At 67.2% G+C, this 15,128-nt stretch overlaps 2 protein-coding genes across 3 annotated transcripts; both read right to left on the bottom strand.

The window, feature by feature from the left end:
- Nucleotides 1-1,119: 1,119 nt before the first annotated feature.
- Nucleotides 1,120-6,767, bottom strand: LOC102051213 (bactericidal permeability-increasing protein-like). Of its 2 annotated transcripts, XM_055723068.1 has the most exons (15): nt 5,387-5,725; nt 5,084-5,198; nt 4,864-4,992; nt 4,633-4,788; nt 4,438-4,501; nt 4,256-4,316; nt 3,959-4,050; nt 3,670-3,858; nt 3,488-3,547; nt 2,784-2,951; nt 2,299-2,366; nt 1,982-2,024; nt 1,685-1,748; nt 1,525-1,601; nt 1,120-1,445 (listed from the first exon to the last, which is right to left on the bottom strand). In XM_055723068.1, the coding sequence occupies exons 1-15, from the start codon at nt 5,541-5,543 to the stop codon at nt 1,404-1,406; spliced, it is 1,485 nt and encodes a 494-aa protein (XP_055579043.1). In that variant the 5' UTR covers nt 5,544-5,725; the 3' UTR covers nt 1,120-1,403. The 2 variants fall into 2 exon arrangements, with proteins under 2 accessions (XP_055579043.1, XP_055579044.1); XM_055723069.1 differs by lacking the exons at nt 1,120-1,445; nt 1,525-1,601; nt 1,685-1,748; nt 1,982-2,024 and adding an exon at nt 6,589-6,767 and having other exon boundaries at nt 2,183-2,366; nt 5,387-5,527.
- A 1,954-nt stretch (nt 6,768-8,721) lies between these two features.
- Nucleotides 8,722-9,577, bottom strand: ID1 (inhibitor of DNA binding 1). The gene is made up of 2 exons (XM_055723067.1): nt 9,187-9,577; nt 8,722-9,000 (listed from the first exon to the last, which is right to left on the bottom strand). Exons 1-2 carry the CDS (start codon nt 9,505-9,507, stop codon nt 8,959-8,961), a joined length of 363 nt encoding a protein of 120 aa, XP_055579042.1. The 5' UTR covers nt 9,508-9,577; the 3' UTR covers nt 8,722-8,958.
- Nucleotides 9,578-15,128: the final 5,551 nt, after the last annotated feature.

Genomic DNA, 15,128 nt, shown 5'->3' with positions numbered 1-15,128 from the left:
GCTGCTGCTGGTGCTGTGGTCTTTGCGAACGCTGGGGGTCTTGGGGATTCAGGTGGCTTTGGGCAGGAGCTGCCCTCAGCGGGGTGGATCAGGGGGGCGGCTCCTCTCCCAGCCTGGGGGAGGGTTGGGGTCTCTAAGACATGGGGCGGGGGGGGGGGGGGGGGGGGCTGGGTGTCGCTGTTGTCCCAAGGGGATGGTGCTGGGCAGGGTGGGGATGGTGCTGGGCAGGGTTGGCATGGCAGGCACTGCCTGCTTGAGCACGGTGCTGCCTGTCTCCATCACGGGCAGCATCAGGGCAGAACCCTGCCCATCCCTTCTATGATCCTGGAGATCTTTTCCAACTGACCAAGGATTCCGTGATTCTCTACTCACCAGGGCCAGGCTCAAACGCCCCTCCTGTGTCCTCGTTAGGGGGCTGTGGGGGCGGAGGGCCCAAGCCAGGCTCTTAGGTGGGCTGGGGGCACCGATATGGGGCCGTGGGCTCAGCACCAGCAGGGACCTGGGCACGGGGGGGCATCCACAGCCACGGTGGGGTGAGGAGGGCAAGGGCCTTGCAGCCCCACAGCCCAGCGGGTGCCTCGCTGGGTCCCATGGAACCCTCCACATTCTCGGGGCTGAGCTGAGGAGCTGGGGAACCCTCCCGGCACCACGTTCGCTTTGCGGGGGGTGGGGGGGCTCATTTCGGCACAGTTTGAACCCCATGTGGGTGGGCCCAGCCCCACAAACACCGGGGTTTGTTCAGGATGCCCCAAGCGTGGGGGACACCGACTCGCCCCCGCACCCACACCCCTACTTGCGGCTCAGCCTTCCCCAGGACCCCCGGGGTGCGCGGGGGGCGGCCGGGGCAGGGGGCGGCGGGACGGAGCGGGGCCGTGGGAGGCCACGGACACGAGCACCATCCCGTGGGCATCGGGGGAAGCTGCCGTAGAGCTGCGGCAGCTGCTGGGGGAGGGCGGGCAGAGGGCATCTGCATGGCCAGCACGGGCGTGAGGGCTATGGGTCTCCCCAGGACCCCAGTCTCCCACCACCCTGTGCCCCCAGCCCCCCACCCCTCTGCACCTGGTGGTGCTGCAGGACCCCCAAGGGACAGGACCCCTCACCAGGCATAGCTGGAGCCCCACGCAGCGGGGACATGGCAATGTTCCAGCACAGAGGACACGGGGGACCTGGCTGCGGGGCCCCCCCGAGACACCACAACCCCACAGCCGGCTGAGCCATGCTCCCAGCTTTAATCCTTGCCGAGGAACCCCCAGCAAGCGGGGGGCGGGGGGCCCGCGGCCGGGTGGCTCTGCTGGCCACGGGGCCATGATGGCATCCGCTCTGCCCTGGCTGCCAGTGGGATGGCAGCGGTGACAGGGACACGGCTTGCAGGAGGCTGGCGCGTTCCCACGGGGCAGCTGGTCTCACCGCTCATACTGTAGGTCCGTGGCGAGGAGCACGAAGCCCTGCGGCGAGTCGGGGTGAGAGGGGGGACATGGGGAACGGGGGGGGGCACTGGGGTGAGGAGGCGGCAGCAGCACTCACCTCCTGCAGCGAGAGCCGGGGGCTGAGCAGGCTGAGGCCGGGGGGGGCAGGCAGGGGGACGCCGGCTCGGAGACGCTCTGCGGGGAAAGCAGAGTCATGAGGGGGGCGGCCCCAGGGCAGCCAGAGGGGGGTATAGGGACAGCATGGGGACAGCACTCACTGTTTGCCCAGGGCACCCCAAAAAGCCACAGCCCAAACTTCAGCAGGGTCTCCAGCTTCTTCACCTGTGGGACAGGCAGCCCCCTGAGCCCGGCACGGGACAGGCAGAGGGGACACGGTGCAGGCAGGGCTCAGCTCCCCCGCCAGAGCTGCGCCCCGCTGCCTGTGCAAGCACCCAGCAGTGCTGGCCTCGCACGGGAGCCACAGCGCCCCCGGGACCCTCCCTAACCCCTGATCCCAGGGTGATGTCCAAGGCTCCCCTCAGCTGTCCCATCATGTCCCTGCCATGGCTGCTCACCTCCACTGGGCCCACGTGCGATGTCACCTGTGCTACGCTGAGCCTGGAGGATGAGAGCAGTGTGAGAGCCAGGCACGGGGACAGGGGACTGTCCCCTCCCAGGGCAGGGATGGGAACCTGGCAGCATGGGTCCAGCTGAGGACCCAGCTGGGGTACCAGTGCCAGGGCCGCAGGCATAGACAAGAGCCAGGGGCAGGATGGGGTCCAAGCAGGCGGTACAGGACAAGGGAAGGCAGATGGCCAAAGGTGGAGAATGACAGGAGCTCCCCACAAATGTCCCAGGGGAGGCCGGACCCAGCACAGGACTGGGGACTCACCCCGTCAGGCTCACGGTGCCCCCGAGCCTGTTCCCGGTGATGGTCGGCTTCCCTGTCACATTGGCATCCTGCAGCAACAAGAGATGCTGGAAAGACCAGGGCGCTGCCTGCAACCCAGCATCACCCCAGTATCACTCCAGCATCAACCTGCATAACTCCAGTATCACAGAGCATCACCCCAGCATTTCCCAGTATCACTTGGCATTGCCCCACAGTGTTGCCCAGCATCGCCCAGCAGCATTGCCCAGTATCGCCCTGTATCACCCAGTACTTCAACAGCATCACCCAGCACTGCCCAGTACTGCCCAAAATCACCCAGCATCACCCAGTATCACTCAGCATTGCAACATCATTGCCCAGTATCGCCCAGCATTGCCCAGTATCACCCAGCATGGCCTCAGGCAGGAGTGCCAGTAGGTCAGCCCTGGCTAAGCCGTTTGGGGCCAGGCTCCGGCTCCCCGTGCCACAGCAGCACCAGCACTCACGATGTTCAGCAGAAAAACAGGGACACGGGTGGCGTTGGGCAGCACCACAAAGGCCTCAGCAGAGCCGAAGAGGGCCCCGTGCAGAGCGTCGGGGCGGCAGGAGAGCAGGGGCTGCCGGCGGGCCGAGAGGTGCAGCTCCATGGGCTGGTCTGGGTAGCGCTCCTGCAGCTGGAGGGCACCAGGGCTGGGTTGGCACAGAGCCACATTGGCACTGCCAGCACCGCGGGCACCCACCCAGGCTCCTGGCTGGTCACCACCACCACCCTGGGGCCCGTGTGCCCCATCACTGCTCTGTGCTGGGCTGGGTGCAGGCAGGGTGGGCAATGAGTCCTGCCCTGCCTGTGCTCCACCTGCCCGTGTCCTGTCTTGCCTGTGTCCCATCCTGACTGCACCCCATCCTGTATCTCAACCTGCCCGTCTTGCTCACACCCTGTGTCCCATCTCTCCTGCAGCTCATCCCTCCTGCGCCCCATCCTGCCCACATCCCATCTCATGTCCCACCAATCCTGCATCCCATCTCCTCTCCTTCTTGCATCCTGTTCCACCTCTGTGCCATTGCATGTCCCATCCCACCTGTGTCCCAGCTCTCCTGCAACCCATCCCATGTTCTGTCCCTCCTGCAACCCATCCTATATCCCATCCCACCTGCATCCTGTCCTACTCCACATCCCCTTCTCCCTGTGTCCCATCCCACCTGCACCCACCTGTGGGGAGAAGACTCCCATGCTTTTGGTCTTCAGCTGGAGCGGGAACCGTCGCGGGAGCTGGAGGGCAGCAGAAAGGTCAGGGTGCTGGGGCCACAAGGCATGGGCGGGCATGGGGACACCCTGGTGGGACACTGGTGGGGGCAGCTCTGCCCTGTGGCCGCAGGCAGAGCCATCCCTACCATGTCACTAGAGATGTTCCTACGCAGGGCCCCGGCTGTGAAGTACACGAAGGCGGCCGAGTTGGCGACAAATTCGGTGACGGCCAGCAGCAGCATGGGCTCAGGCACCGCAGGCAGGGCCATGGGCAGCGCTACAGGCAGTGCTGAGGAGGGTCTCGGCTGGTATTTGCCCACCCTGAAGAACTCCCCCTGCACAGACAGACCCATGGATGGATGGGCGTGAGGCTCAGCCCTGCTCCCCCACGCCCAGTTCCCAGTGCCAGCCTAGGGACACCCGGGATGGCGTTACCTTGAGGGCGACGTCCCCATGCTCTGTGGTGATGGCCGGCTGCCCCAGCAGGGAGTGGTCAATGGCGGCAAAGGAGTCCAGCTGGGTGGACACTGCAGGGACACAGGGGCAGTTGGGGGGAGTCAGACCACCAGCCCCTCCCACAGCCCCAGCTCTGCTAACATGGGGACTGAAGGAGTTTGGCCCCACAGTGGGGTCCTGCAGACCCTGCTGGGCACCAGCCCCCCACACACCCCCAGACCGCTGTGCCCAGCACCCTACTGCCCTGCGCCCGCTCCCCAGGGTCCCCTCACCCACCTCTCATGTGCTTCAGGACAGCCTCCAGCTTGCGGATGCCCCTGTGAAGCTCGACACAGAGCTGGAAGCAGAGCAGGGAGTCAGTGAGCCCACAGATGGGGGTCCCCAAGCCACTCACTGAGCTCACCGGGGGGGACACATGGGGACACCGACACCCCATGGCACGGGGGATGAGCACCCACCCGCTTGTTCAGCTCCTGCTGCAGGGGTCTCTGGAGCAGCGGTGCCAGCAGGTTGTAGAGCCAGCTGCAGGGCAGAGCAGAGTCCTCAGATCACCCCACGGCATCCCAGCCTCCTCCAGCCCATCGCCCCAGCTGGGGGCACTGGGGAGTCCCCGTGTGGTGGGGACAGGAGGGGAGCAGGGGTCTCAGCATCACCTGTGTCCACAGTGGAATTCCACGTGCAGGTCAGTGCTGCGGGCATCACAGCCGGTGTTCCACACCATGGGGCGGCCGCTGCTGTCCGCGCTCACACCCAGCACCACCACTGCGGCCAGGTCACCTATACGGAGCTCGATGGAGCCCCTGTCCTGGCTGAGGACAGAGTGGGTGAGCACAGTGAAGCCACCCAGGTCCCCGTCCCTGTGCCCTATGAGGATGAGGACTCACATGGCGCCCAGCTGGGCTCCCCAGTCAGCGCTGAGCTGGATGCGGGCATGCTGCACCTTCAGCCTCACCCCCACATCCTCCACAAAGTCCACGGTGGAATCGTTTATCTGCAGCTCATGGATGTGGATCCTGCACAAAATGGGCAGCCTGGGCTCGCCACTGTGCCCAGGACATGGTTGGGAAAGGGGATGAGAACACGGATGCCACTAGTGGCTCTTACCGGGGCACAGTGTACGTGAGTGTCCCTAGGAGCGGGCTGTCATAGCTGCCCCTCAGATTCAGCTCGTGCTCCTTCTGCAGCAATGACTGGAGCATCTCCAGCCCAAACTGCCAGCCTGGGGCAGAGAGGGGATTTGGGGATGACATCAAGAAAGGGGCTGGGGTACCCGGGATGCTGTGGGGAGCAAGCAGCTGGACCCAGGACAACCCCTCCATCCCCCATACTCAGTGATCTGGGCATCATCCCTGGGGATGTCCCACTGGTCCCCCCCAACCCCTTGCCTGATCAGGGGCATAGACCCACCAAACTCCAGCGCCCTCCGGGTCAGCCGGGCCTTGATGCCAGGGTTGGTGCTGGTGGCGGGCATGAAGGCGGACAGCAGGAGCAGGAGGCAGAGCCATGCCACAACTGGTGTGCCTCGGGGACGGTGCCAGGTCCTGAAGGCTGGAGCAGAGGACATGGCTGTGGGATGCCCGGCTGACGCAGAGACCCTATGCCCATGCACCAGCCTGGCCAGGACTTATATCAGGGACAGGGACCTGAGGGTGACATCAGACTCCTGCGCACGGGCAGGGGACACCGCGGCACTCTGGCCACCAAAAGCCCGGCCTTGCCCAACACATGACTCAAAGGGGAAGCCGGTTTCTCCGTTGTTCCCCACTCGCGCCCGTGTCGTGGGAGCGGAGGAAGGCAGGGTCCCCCACCGCGCCACTGCTGAGCCCCCACCCTGGGGTGCGCAGGAGCTGGGGGCACCAGCCAGGGCTCCCCATGGGGACATGTGGCCAGCATGTGGGGACCCACAGAGACCTGGCTGGGCCTGGTGACAATGAAGGAGTGGGGGGACGCAGCGAGTCAGTTCCAGGGCAGGGGGGCTGCCCTGGGGGGACAGGGCTTGACCTGCTTGCACTGGGGAGCGGTGGCTGTTCCCACTTCAGGAAGAGCTCTGGGGACCCTGCATTGGGGCACTCAAACCTCACTGGGGGTCAGGGTGGCCGACACATGGTGGCAGCCCCCAGGGCCATCGCATGATGGGAAGGTCAGGACAGTAAGAGCGAGAGCAGAACTACAGTCCCTTGTGAAAAGCCCCAGCCGCAGGGGAATATCTGCCCATGCTCCCAAACCAGCTGCTGGCAGGAGCAGTGAGCCCCTCCGGCCAGAGGGTCCCATGGGCTATGGCTGCCAGGGGTCCGGCCACCCACCTGGATCCAGCCTAGGGACCCAGGGATCCCCCTGTGGGGGCCAGGGCCCCATCCCAGCACCATGGAGGAGTGTAGCACCCACGGCCGACCTCACCAGAGGGACCACAGCTCTGTGTAATGCACCTTACAGACCCCTCAGGAGCAGCTGCCCACTTGCCTGGGACCCCCAGTGCCACCCACCATCACCACAGTGATGGCCACAGCCCCTGGCAGCATCCTAAAGGCCAGTGCTGAGCCTGGCTCCGAGCCCTGCGTCCCCCATGGCCCCTCTATCGCCAGGTGCCCCCACCCTGCACCAAGACTCACCGTGGCACGCGGGTGTAGCGCCCTGTGCCATGGGAACCGCAGGTCCCACCACAGCTCCCAGCTCTGCCATGTCCCCAGGGCTGTACGTGGCAGCAAGCTGCAGGGTCCGGCTCTGACGCTGATGTCCATCCCGCGGTGGCCAGGCTGGTTGGAACATAACGTCACCCAGTTCCTTGGTCCCTAATCCCTTCCGGGATGAATCAGGTCCCATGAAAACAATGAGGGAACCGGTTGGGGCACAGGTGCCCACAGGGCTGGGCCTTCCCTGGGGCTCTTCAGCACATCCCGGTGTGACAGCACCCAGCATCCCAGCCCGCGGCCAGGCAGCTCAGCCCCGCCAGCCCTGCTCCCGGGCATGGGCCGGCTCCACGCAGCCCCATCACCTGCTTGCTGGCTGTCCCAACGGTCCCAGCAGTCCTGTGGCAGTGCCATGCCATGTCCCTGTACCCCAGGGAGGGCGATGATGGCTGGGGCTGCATCACGAGGGCTCAGCAAAGGGCATATGGGGCTTGGGCAGGAGGTCGGGGCAAGGAGCCCCCCTCCCCACGGCTCCAGACAGAGCTTCCACACCTGCTGGCAAGTGACAGGCAAGGATGGCACCGCGGGGCACGGCATGGATGCGACTGCTGCGCCGCGGGGAAGAGCCCCAGCACGCCCCACACCGCCCCCGGCCCGAGCAGAGCCCCCAGGCCCCGGTTCTCCCAGCCCCGGGTTCCTCCGGGCTCCTCGAGGGCGGCCCGGGCCGTGCAGTGCGGGCGGGCACCGGGAGAGGGACCCACTGCCCCGGCAGCACCGCGCGCCGGGACCGGGAGGGAGGCGGGGGCTGCCGCAGCACCGGGGCGATGGAGGGGACCCGGGGACACCTGGGGAGCGATGGAGTGGACACTAGTGGGGATGATAGTGGGAATCCCGTGGAGGGGACATCAGGGAGCTGGTGGAGGGCACCCATCCAACGATGGACGGGACACCAGGGCTGATGGACAGGTCATCCACGTCCCCGCACTGCTGTGTCATAGCCAGGACAAAGTTGGCCAGGCCAGGCAGCATCCTGGTTCCCCGAGTCACCTGCCCCTGCTCACCCTCCTGCCAGCAGATCTGCCGGGCTGGGGAGCCACGAGTAGGCACAGACACACACACTGGGGGAGCCTGTGAACATGCAAACACACGCAAATGCTCATGCAGAGGCACACACATGCACACACCTGCAGCCATGGCCAGTCAACCCCTTCCAGCCCCAGACACCCCCCACAGCTGCAGGGCCCTGGAGGACAGGGAGGGTCTCACTAGAGCAGCCCCAAGCTGACCTGCTGCCCAGGTGATGGCTGGGGTAGCAGAAGCCCCCTCAGACACCCCTATTTTACCCTGCCAGGCCCATAGGAAGGTCCATCCACATCTGCTGCAGGAGGCAACATGTCCCTGAGGCACTAGTGAGTCACTGGGCAGCCCAGGGCACCCCAGCCCGTGGGGTTGCACAACCCCTGATGCAATTTCCTTCTCCCAAAAAGTTGCACCAAGGCAAGCTGGAACCACAGGGGCAGCAGCAGCCCAGGGCTCGCACCCACGCTCCCTCAGGGCCCTGCTATGGGACTGTCCCCTGCCAGCCTCGCACACTGCAGCCACCTGCGCCCCGGCCTCAGCTGTGACACAACAGGGACACGGGAATGCTGTGGGCGGCCCTGCTGGGAAAAAGGGCAAGGGCAGGCCCAGTCTGCAACCTCACTACTGCCCAGGCAGACAACGACCCCTCACCTGGCACCCAGCACTGCCCCCGCTGTGTCATTGTCCCACCAAGGTGCCTGCCCAGGGGAGATGCATCCCAGTGCTGCTGCACCTTCCCACGGCAGAAACTGGGATGCAAACCACCTTCCCCCATCTGTCTGGCCCCAGACACGCTGTGAGGACACAGCCCTGCCTGGGAGAGGGACAGGCCACCCACAGCCCCCAGCAGCACACTGGTGAGAACCAGGACCAGCCCACGGGAGACCCCCATCCCATAGTACTGCCACCCACCCCAGTCCATACTGGTCTGGACAGGCTCCCCCCCAGCTTCATGCTCCCTGGGGGCACATCCCCGAGCCACAGACCCCCTGAAGCCCCGGGGTGGGGGGAGGGGGTGCAGAAAGCAGAGGCATGCCTGGTCATCAGGGCTTGTTTAATAACAAAACTCCAGCTATTGTAGAACAATATTCTCCAGCATCATTGTAATATACAATACGGGGAATGCTCTCAGCAATCTGAGAAGGATACGTCCCGCGGCCGCCGGGCAGCACCCCCTGCCCAGGCTGCGGGGTGACCCCCCGAGCAGCCCCGCCAGGGGTCCCGGCGAGCCGCGGCGCTGGGGCCGGGGTCCCGGGGTGTCCGTGGCGCATCTCAGCGGCACAGGATCCGGTCGGCGGCTGGCATGCACGGAGCCTGCGGGAAAAGGGGGCGAAACGGCCGGTCAGGGGGTCCCGAGAGGGAAAGGGGCAGGGGAAGGGGAAGGGCCGCCCCCGGGAAAGAGCCGGTGCGGTGAGAGCCGGGAGGTCCGAGAAGCCGCCCGGGCCGGTGCAGCCCGGCGGGAGAGCGGAGCCGGTCCGGTGCCGGCGGTTCCGCACTCACCTCGGGGGGGTCCCCGCCGGCGGCGGGGCGGGGGGGCCCTCGCTGCAGCGCCAGCTGCAGATCCCAGATGTAGTCGATAACGTGCTGCAGCAGCTCCACCTTGGAGACCCGCCGGTGCCGCGGCAACGTCGGCACCAGCGCCCGCAGGCGCGAGTAACAGCCCTTCATGTCGTACAACAGCGCGGCGGCCGCCTGCTCCGCCGCCCCCGGGGACACCCCCAGGCCCGGCCCGCAGCGGGCGGCCTCCCCGGGCCGCACCGCCTTCAGCGCGCCACCGGCGCCCGCAGGCAGCGGCGAGGGGGCGGCGGCGACAACCTTCATGGCGAGGGGCGGCGGGGCGCGAGGGACGGCGGCGGCGGGACCCTGGGGGCGGACAGCCGAAAGCGCGCCCCGCCGCGCCAATTATAGAGCGCAGCCGGCGGGGGGGCGGGGCCATGGGAGCATTGTGGCCAATCGCGGCTGCACGGGGGCGGGGGCGTCCCCGCCCACCCCATTCATGCGCCCCTGAAGGGCAGCGCCTTAAAGGGGCAGTGGCGGGGAGAGGGTGCCGGGGGGCTGGGGCGCCGGGGGCACAGGGGCTGCGGGGGCTACCGGGGCGTGCAGCGCTGGCGGGCACCGCCCGCCCTGACGCCTTCCCCGCCGTTAACGTAGGTAACTGCCCCGCGGGCTCCCGGCGGCGGGCGCCCCGCAGCCCCCGCTTCCCCTCCGCCCCCGGGGCTCCCCACAGCCCCGCTTGCCCCTTTTCCTCCCCCACTCCCCCCCCCCAGGCCTCCCGGTGCCCCTCCGGCCGCCCATCCCTCCTGAGCTCCCCTGCCCCCCGCCGCCCCCCCGCTTCCCGGGCGGCTCAGACCGTTAGACGCCAGGGCCGTGACGTCACCCATTCATAAACCCCGCGCGCTGTCAGCGCGGCGCCTGGCGGGCGGTGCCCATGGCGACGGGGGCGGGGCGGGGGGGCACCTGCGGCCCGGCCCAGGGGCACTGGCACCCCCACGGAGGGCATCGGCTTCCCCACGGGGACACCGGCACTCCACAGGGACACGGGGAGGTTCGGCATCCCCACGGGGGCACTGAGACACCCACGGGGACACGGGGCTACCGGCACCCCCGTGGGGACACCAGGACGGCCACCGGGACGCGGCGGTACGGTCATCGCCGCCAGGGCCAGTCCGTACCCCGCACCCCCTGCCCCGGTCCGTGTCCCTCCCCCGCCGCAGGGCGGCCCCGCTCGCACTCCAGTCCCGGGGCTGGAGCCTCTGCGGAGCTGCTGGGCAGGGGGGTCGTCGGGCCTGGGTGCACCGGGAGGGGGTGGGTGCAGCCCCCGGGAGGACGCGGCGGGGCAGTCGGCTGCCAGCATGGTCCTGCCGCGGGGGCTGAATGGGAGGGGGTCCCGTAGCTGTACAGGGCAGCTCAGACGGGGTCCCCCTGGCCCAGCCCAACACGGGCAGGGGGCGTGCAGGGAAGGTTGAAGCCTGAGTCCGTGCACCCCACTCCTGATGTGTGTACACACGTGGAAGCATGTGCACACACATGCACACACAGAGGGATGTATGGGTATGGGTGTACACATACATGCACAGGAAGATTCACACCCATACACAAACCTGTGGATGCACACACATGTAGAACCATGTTCATAAGTACATGCACACACACAGATGCACACACACACATGCACAGAGATGCATGCACATACATACACACACAGATACATGTACACACATTCACACACAAAGATGCATGCACACACAGGGGCATGCATGGATGAACGCACACACAGATACATACATGCATATGTACCTATGCATTCTCAGGCACACACACCCCACCCTGCCCACCAATGCATGTGCCCAGGTGCTGGAGCAGCCCCTGCCGTCCTCCATGTACCCCGTGAGGCTGTGCTGTGGGCCCGGCTGCGCCGCTGCATTGTTGGCAGCAGCAGGAAGCTGCACTGGACCCGGCTGCAAACAAAGCCAGTGCAGGGCCAGGGCACCCTGACAGCTCAGTCCCAGTGCATCCCATCCCGAGCTGTGCTCAGCTGCCCCCCACCCACCGGCGGACCGGGCTGCCAGGGTGGGCTGCACAGCTGCAGTGGCAGTGCTGTGATAGCACCCTCATGGAGGCATGGGCATGGGGACAGCCTGGACACCTTGTGCCCTTCCTAACCAGAGAGCATGTCATGCAGGCTGGCCCTGGGGTGGGTGCGGAGAGCCCCAGTGTGGGTCCAGAGGATGACACTGCCCTACCCTGTGTGGGGGTGGGCTGGGGGCCAGACCCCCTGTGCCTGGCCATGCTCAGAGAAGCTACAGCCTCCCCAGGCATGCAGGGAGCTGAGACCACCCCTCCTCTTCCTCCTCCTCGGGGTGGGGGCAGCAAGCCTGGACAGCATGGATGGACTTTAACCCTGCCAGCCCACCTGGGGGGAGCTGCATCTCTCTGTCACTCCCTCCGTCCCTCCTCCCTGTGTCCCTCATCCTGGTGCAGCGGCGGTTCCCAGGGTGGGCACAGCACTGGGGTCGCCCCCTCCATTCAGGGCTCGGCTGAGGGCCTGGTGCTGCCCAGTTCCCACCGCGGCTCTCAAAGCTGCTAATTAGCCCCCATCTGGCGGTGGCGGCCGGGCCGTGGCGGGGAGGCCGAGGACATTGTGCGCAGGAATGCCTTTCAGTGCCGGCCGCTGCCGCCAGCTGCGCCGCCAACAATGCGCCGTGGCCCCCGCGCCCCAGCAGGCGCCCTGCCCGCAGCCCCCAGCACCGGCCACCCCGGGTGGCGTGGGGACCACGACGGGCTTTGCTGCCGTGGCGGGTGTCACAGCACACGTGGCACAGCTGCCCTGGCTGCTGGTGGCCCTGGCTTGTGGCTGTGAGATGCTCTTGCCCCGGCACTCTGTGTGTTGGGGTGCCAGGGACAGGGATGGGTTACTGAGGACAGGGATGGGGTGCCGGGGACAGGGATGGGGTGCTGTGGTTGGGGCTGCCAGTGTGGCACCAGGACGCTGCCCTGGCTGCAGCTGGGCATGGGGGTCCCGGCACGCTCGTTGTCCGGCAGGACAGATAGCTTCATTTCCATGTCAATTCTGGGAACGGGGCGCGTGGAGTGGGAACAGTGGCCTCGGCCATATGGCGCTGGCTGGGCTCAGCCCGGCTGGGGGGGCGGCTGCTTTGCACAGAGCAGAGGTTGCCTGGCAGCCGAGCACATCAAAGCCCCCGGCCGCCCCCCGCCCCGCCGGGACCACACAGGGCATGGCCGCGCCAGGCCGGCGAGGGGCCGCAGGGGCTGCCTGTGCGCGGTGACAGTGGGGACAGGGGCCAGCCAGCACCCCAGCCTGGGCAGCACCCAGCCCAGCGCTCTGGCATGTGGGGGTCTGCAGGGCTGCGAGCCGGAGGGAAGGCAGAGTGGACAACATGGGTCAGGCTAGCCCCCTGCCCAGTGAACCGCACCCCCAAACCCGGGCTGGGGTTGGGCTCCATCCAGGTCCCCTCACCCCACACTGTGGATCAGCCCTGGGGCTGTGCAGAGCCTCCAGCCCCCTGTGCCCGCAGGATGGTGTTGAGCCGGGGCTGCAGATGTGAGCTGGGGCTGCCGGCACAGCTGGAGCAGGGCTGAGGCCCGAGAAAGCCTCTGCGCGTTCCTCTCCCGCCTTCTCCCTTCCCGTTCCCAGCTCCATCCGCTGCAGCCCAGACCAGCTGGAGCCAGGCAGCTCTTCCTGGGATTTATTCCAGCTTCCTGCCCCTCCTCACCGGCCGGCTGGGGCTGGGGCTGCTCTCGGCTGCTTCCTCTCTCTGCTTGCAGCTGCCGGCCGGGCGCCACTGCCGGCACCCACCACCGGCACCCACCACCCGTCAGGCCCCCGGCTCTCGCTGCCAGCACCCCACCACAGCTGGGCATCCCCAGCCCCGCACGGTGGGACAGAACGTGCTGCACCAGGGATGGCAGCGCCCAGCACCCATCCCACCAGCTGCACTCCAGTGGGATGGCTCCACCGCCGAGGAGGCTCTGCAGGGCTCTGGGGACAAGCAGCCCCGGTGTGTGTCCCCCACCCCAGGCACCAGCACTCCCCACGCATGAAACCACCATCCCACTGCCTGGCGTTTGCACCCATGGGTGCACACGCAGCTCAGCCCATCCCACCCCACCGAGCAGGAGCTTGGCATGGAGGGTGCCCAGCGGCTCCCCCCGCCAGTGGGCATCTACATCACTGCCCCGAGGGGCCATGGGTGGGGGGATTACCCCAAACTCCAGGGCTGCCAGCAGCAGGGCAGGCTCTGTCCCTGTCCCGGCTGGGCGCAGCTCTGCGGATGGAGGTTTCCTGCCGGAGCCGGCACATTGATGTTTCCGCAGCCCCCCCAGGCCGGAGGGACCCCGTGGCGAAGGGAAGGTGGCCCAGCAGCAGCCCAGACAGAGTGGAGCCATGTGGCCGCAGCGGTGCCGGGAGCGGAGGTGCCACGGAGCCCAGGTGCAGCGGGCGAGCGAACCCGGGGCCACTGAGGCGCCGGCTCCTCGCAGGGCTCGGCCTGTTTCCTTCCTCCCGGCCGGCCACAGCTTATCGGCCAGGCAGGGTGAGGGGTGACCCTTCTGTCCCCTCCCCAGGCCTTCCGCTCCCCACAGCCCTGGGCCCTGGGCAAGCCCCTGGCTTGCTGCCGTGCTCCCACCACACGTACAGAGCTGGCACGAGCTGCCCTGAGCCCCGCAGGGTGATGCTGGCACTAGGGGTACCATGCCCAAACCCCCGCTTGCTCCTGCACACCTGGGGGCTCCGGAGGCTGCACAGGACAGGTGCAATGCCATGGTGACAGCAGGCTCCCACCACACAAAGGCAGGGAGGTTGTAGTGGCTCAGGACGCAGTGCCAGAGCCGCAGCGGGGGGCACGCACTGTCACACCGCGGCGCTGAGTGGGCCCCGACACGGGGCAGGGTGCTGCACCCTGCGGCAGAGCCAGCGTCCTTTTCCACGGAACACTGGAGGCTGGTGAAATCACATCTGGAGTCTAGACTCAGCGACTCCGTGGGCCGGGCCTGGCGGCTGCGCCATACCCAAGCCCTGCTGCACACTGTTTGCTTAGCTGGAGGTATTTAATTGGAATTAAAGTGGCCCCTCTTGTTTTTGCGGACAGGGCTGTTGGAAAAGGAGCTGTAAGTCATAGAAAACATCTGTAGGAGACTGCGAAGGGTCATTAGATGGCAGAACGCGAGGCGCCACTTTTAGTGCTCACAGCCGACGTGGGGAATAATGGTTCAATACGGCTTTTGTGGAGGGGCTGCCAAGCCGGCAAACACTTTCTATTTATTCTGGCAGTGGGCATGGTCAGAGGGATGCAGGGTCCTCCGCATGCCTGCCCCGAGGGCGGCCAGGGAGGACACTGCTGGTGCTGCAGGACACGCAGCAGCCGGCCCCAGTGAGAGCTGAGGCGACTGCTGGAGCTGCCCCTGCCTGCAGCTGCCCCAGCCCTCCTGCCTGCACCGCCCCCCCCCCCCGCCTTGTCCCAGCCCCAGGGGCTGCAGGCTGGCGCCTGGCACCCTGCAAGGAGGTGGGACAGCCCACGTTCTCCTCATCCCACTCCGTTCTCCTCATCCCACTCCGGGGCTGGGTTTGGGGTCACCCAGCTCTCTCCCTCCATGCCCGCTCTCCCCCAAGCTGTGGGGGCTCAGCCCCGGCAGTCAAGGCAGAGCACATCCCCATCCTGCCAGGCTACTGCACCCCGATCCCTGCTCAGTCACCCCGCTCGGGAGCCAGACCCTGGCCCGAACACACCCAGGCACAGGCTGGCGGTGGGTGCGGGTGTTCAGCAACCAGGGCCCCAAATCTGGGTGTTGCGGGGAGGGGCACAGGCTGGGGAAAGGCTGAGCACTGGAGGGGGAAGGGGACGGTCACTTGGAAACAGCCAGACAACGGCCACGGGCCCCACAGGGGGAAGGTGGCTGCTGGTGAGCCGGGATGGCAATGGCGG

The sequence above is a fragment of the Falco cherrug genome, chromosome 10 (assembly GCF_023634085.1).
Source record: "Falco cherrug isolate bFalChe1 chromosome 10, bFalChe1.pri, whole genome shotgun sequence".
Lineage (NCBI taxonomy): Eukaryota > Metazoa > Chordata > Aves > Falconiformes > Falconidae > Falco > Falco cherrug.
The sequence above is the reverse complement of the archived record's forward strand: the minus strand, read 5'-3'. Positions and strand labels throughout refer to the sequence as shown.

Bases quoted from the DNA above. Each gene is read 5' to 3' on its own strand.
- LOC102051213 (XM_055723068.1), bottom strand. From the start codon at position 5,543: ATGTCCTCTGCTCCAGCCTTCAGGACCTGGCACCGTCCCCGAGGCACA. The intron at 3,859-3,958 runs GTAACGCCATCC...CTGTCTGTGCAG, and splicing joins ATGGGGACGTCGCCCTCAAG to GGGGAGTTCTTCAGGGTGGG. The intron at 1,602-1,684 runs GTGAGTGCTGTC...CTTTCCCCGCAG, and splicing joins TGGGGTGCCCTGGGCAAACA to AGCGTCTCCGAGCCGGCGTC.
- ID1 (XM_055723067.1), bottom strand. From the start codon at position 9,507: ATGAAGGTTGTCGCCGCCGCCCCCTCGCCGCTGCCTGCGGGCGCCGGT. The intron at 9,001-9,186 runs GTGAGTGCGGAA...CTTTTCCCGCAG, and splicing joins CCGGCGGGGACCCCCCCGAG to GCTCCGTGCATGCCAGCCGC.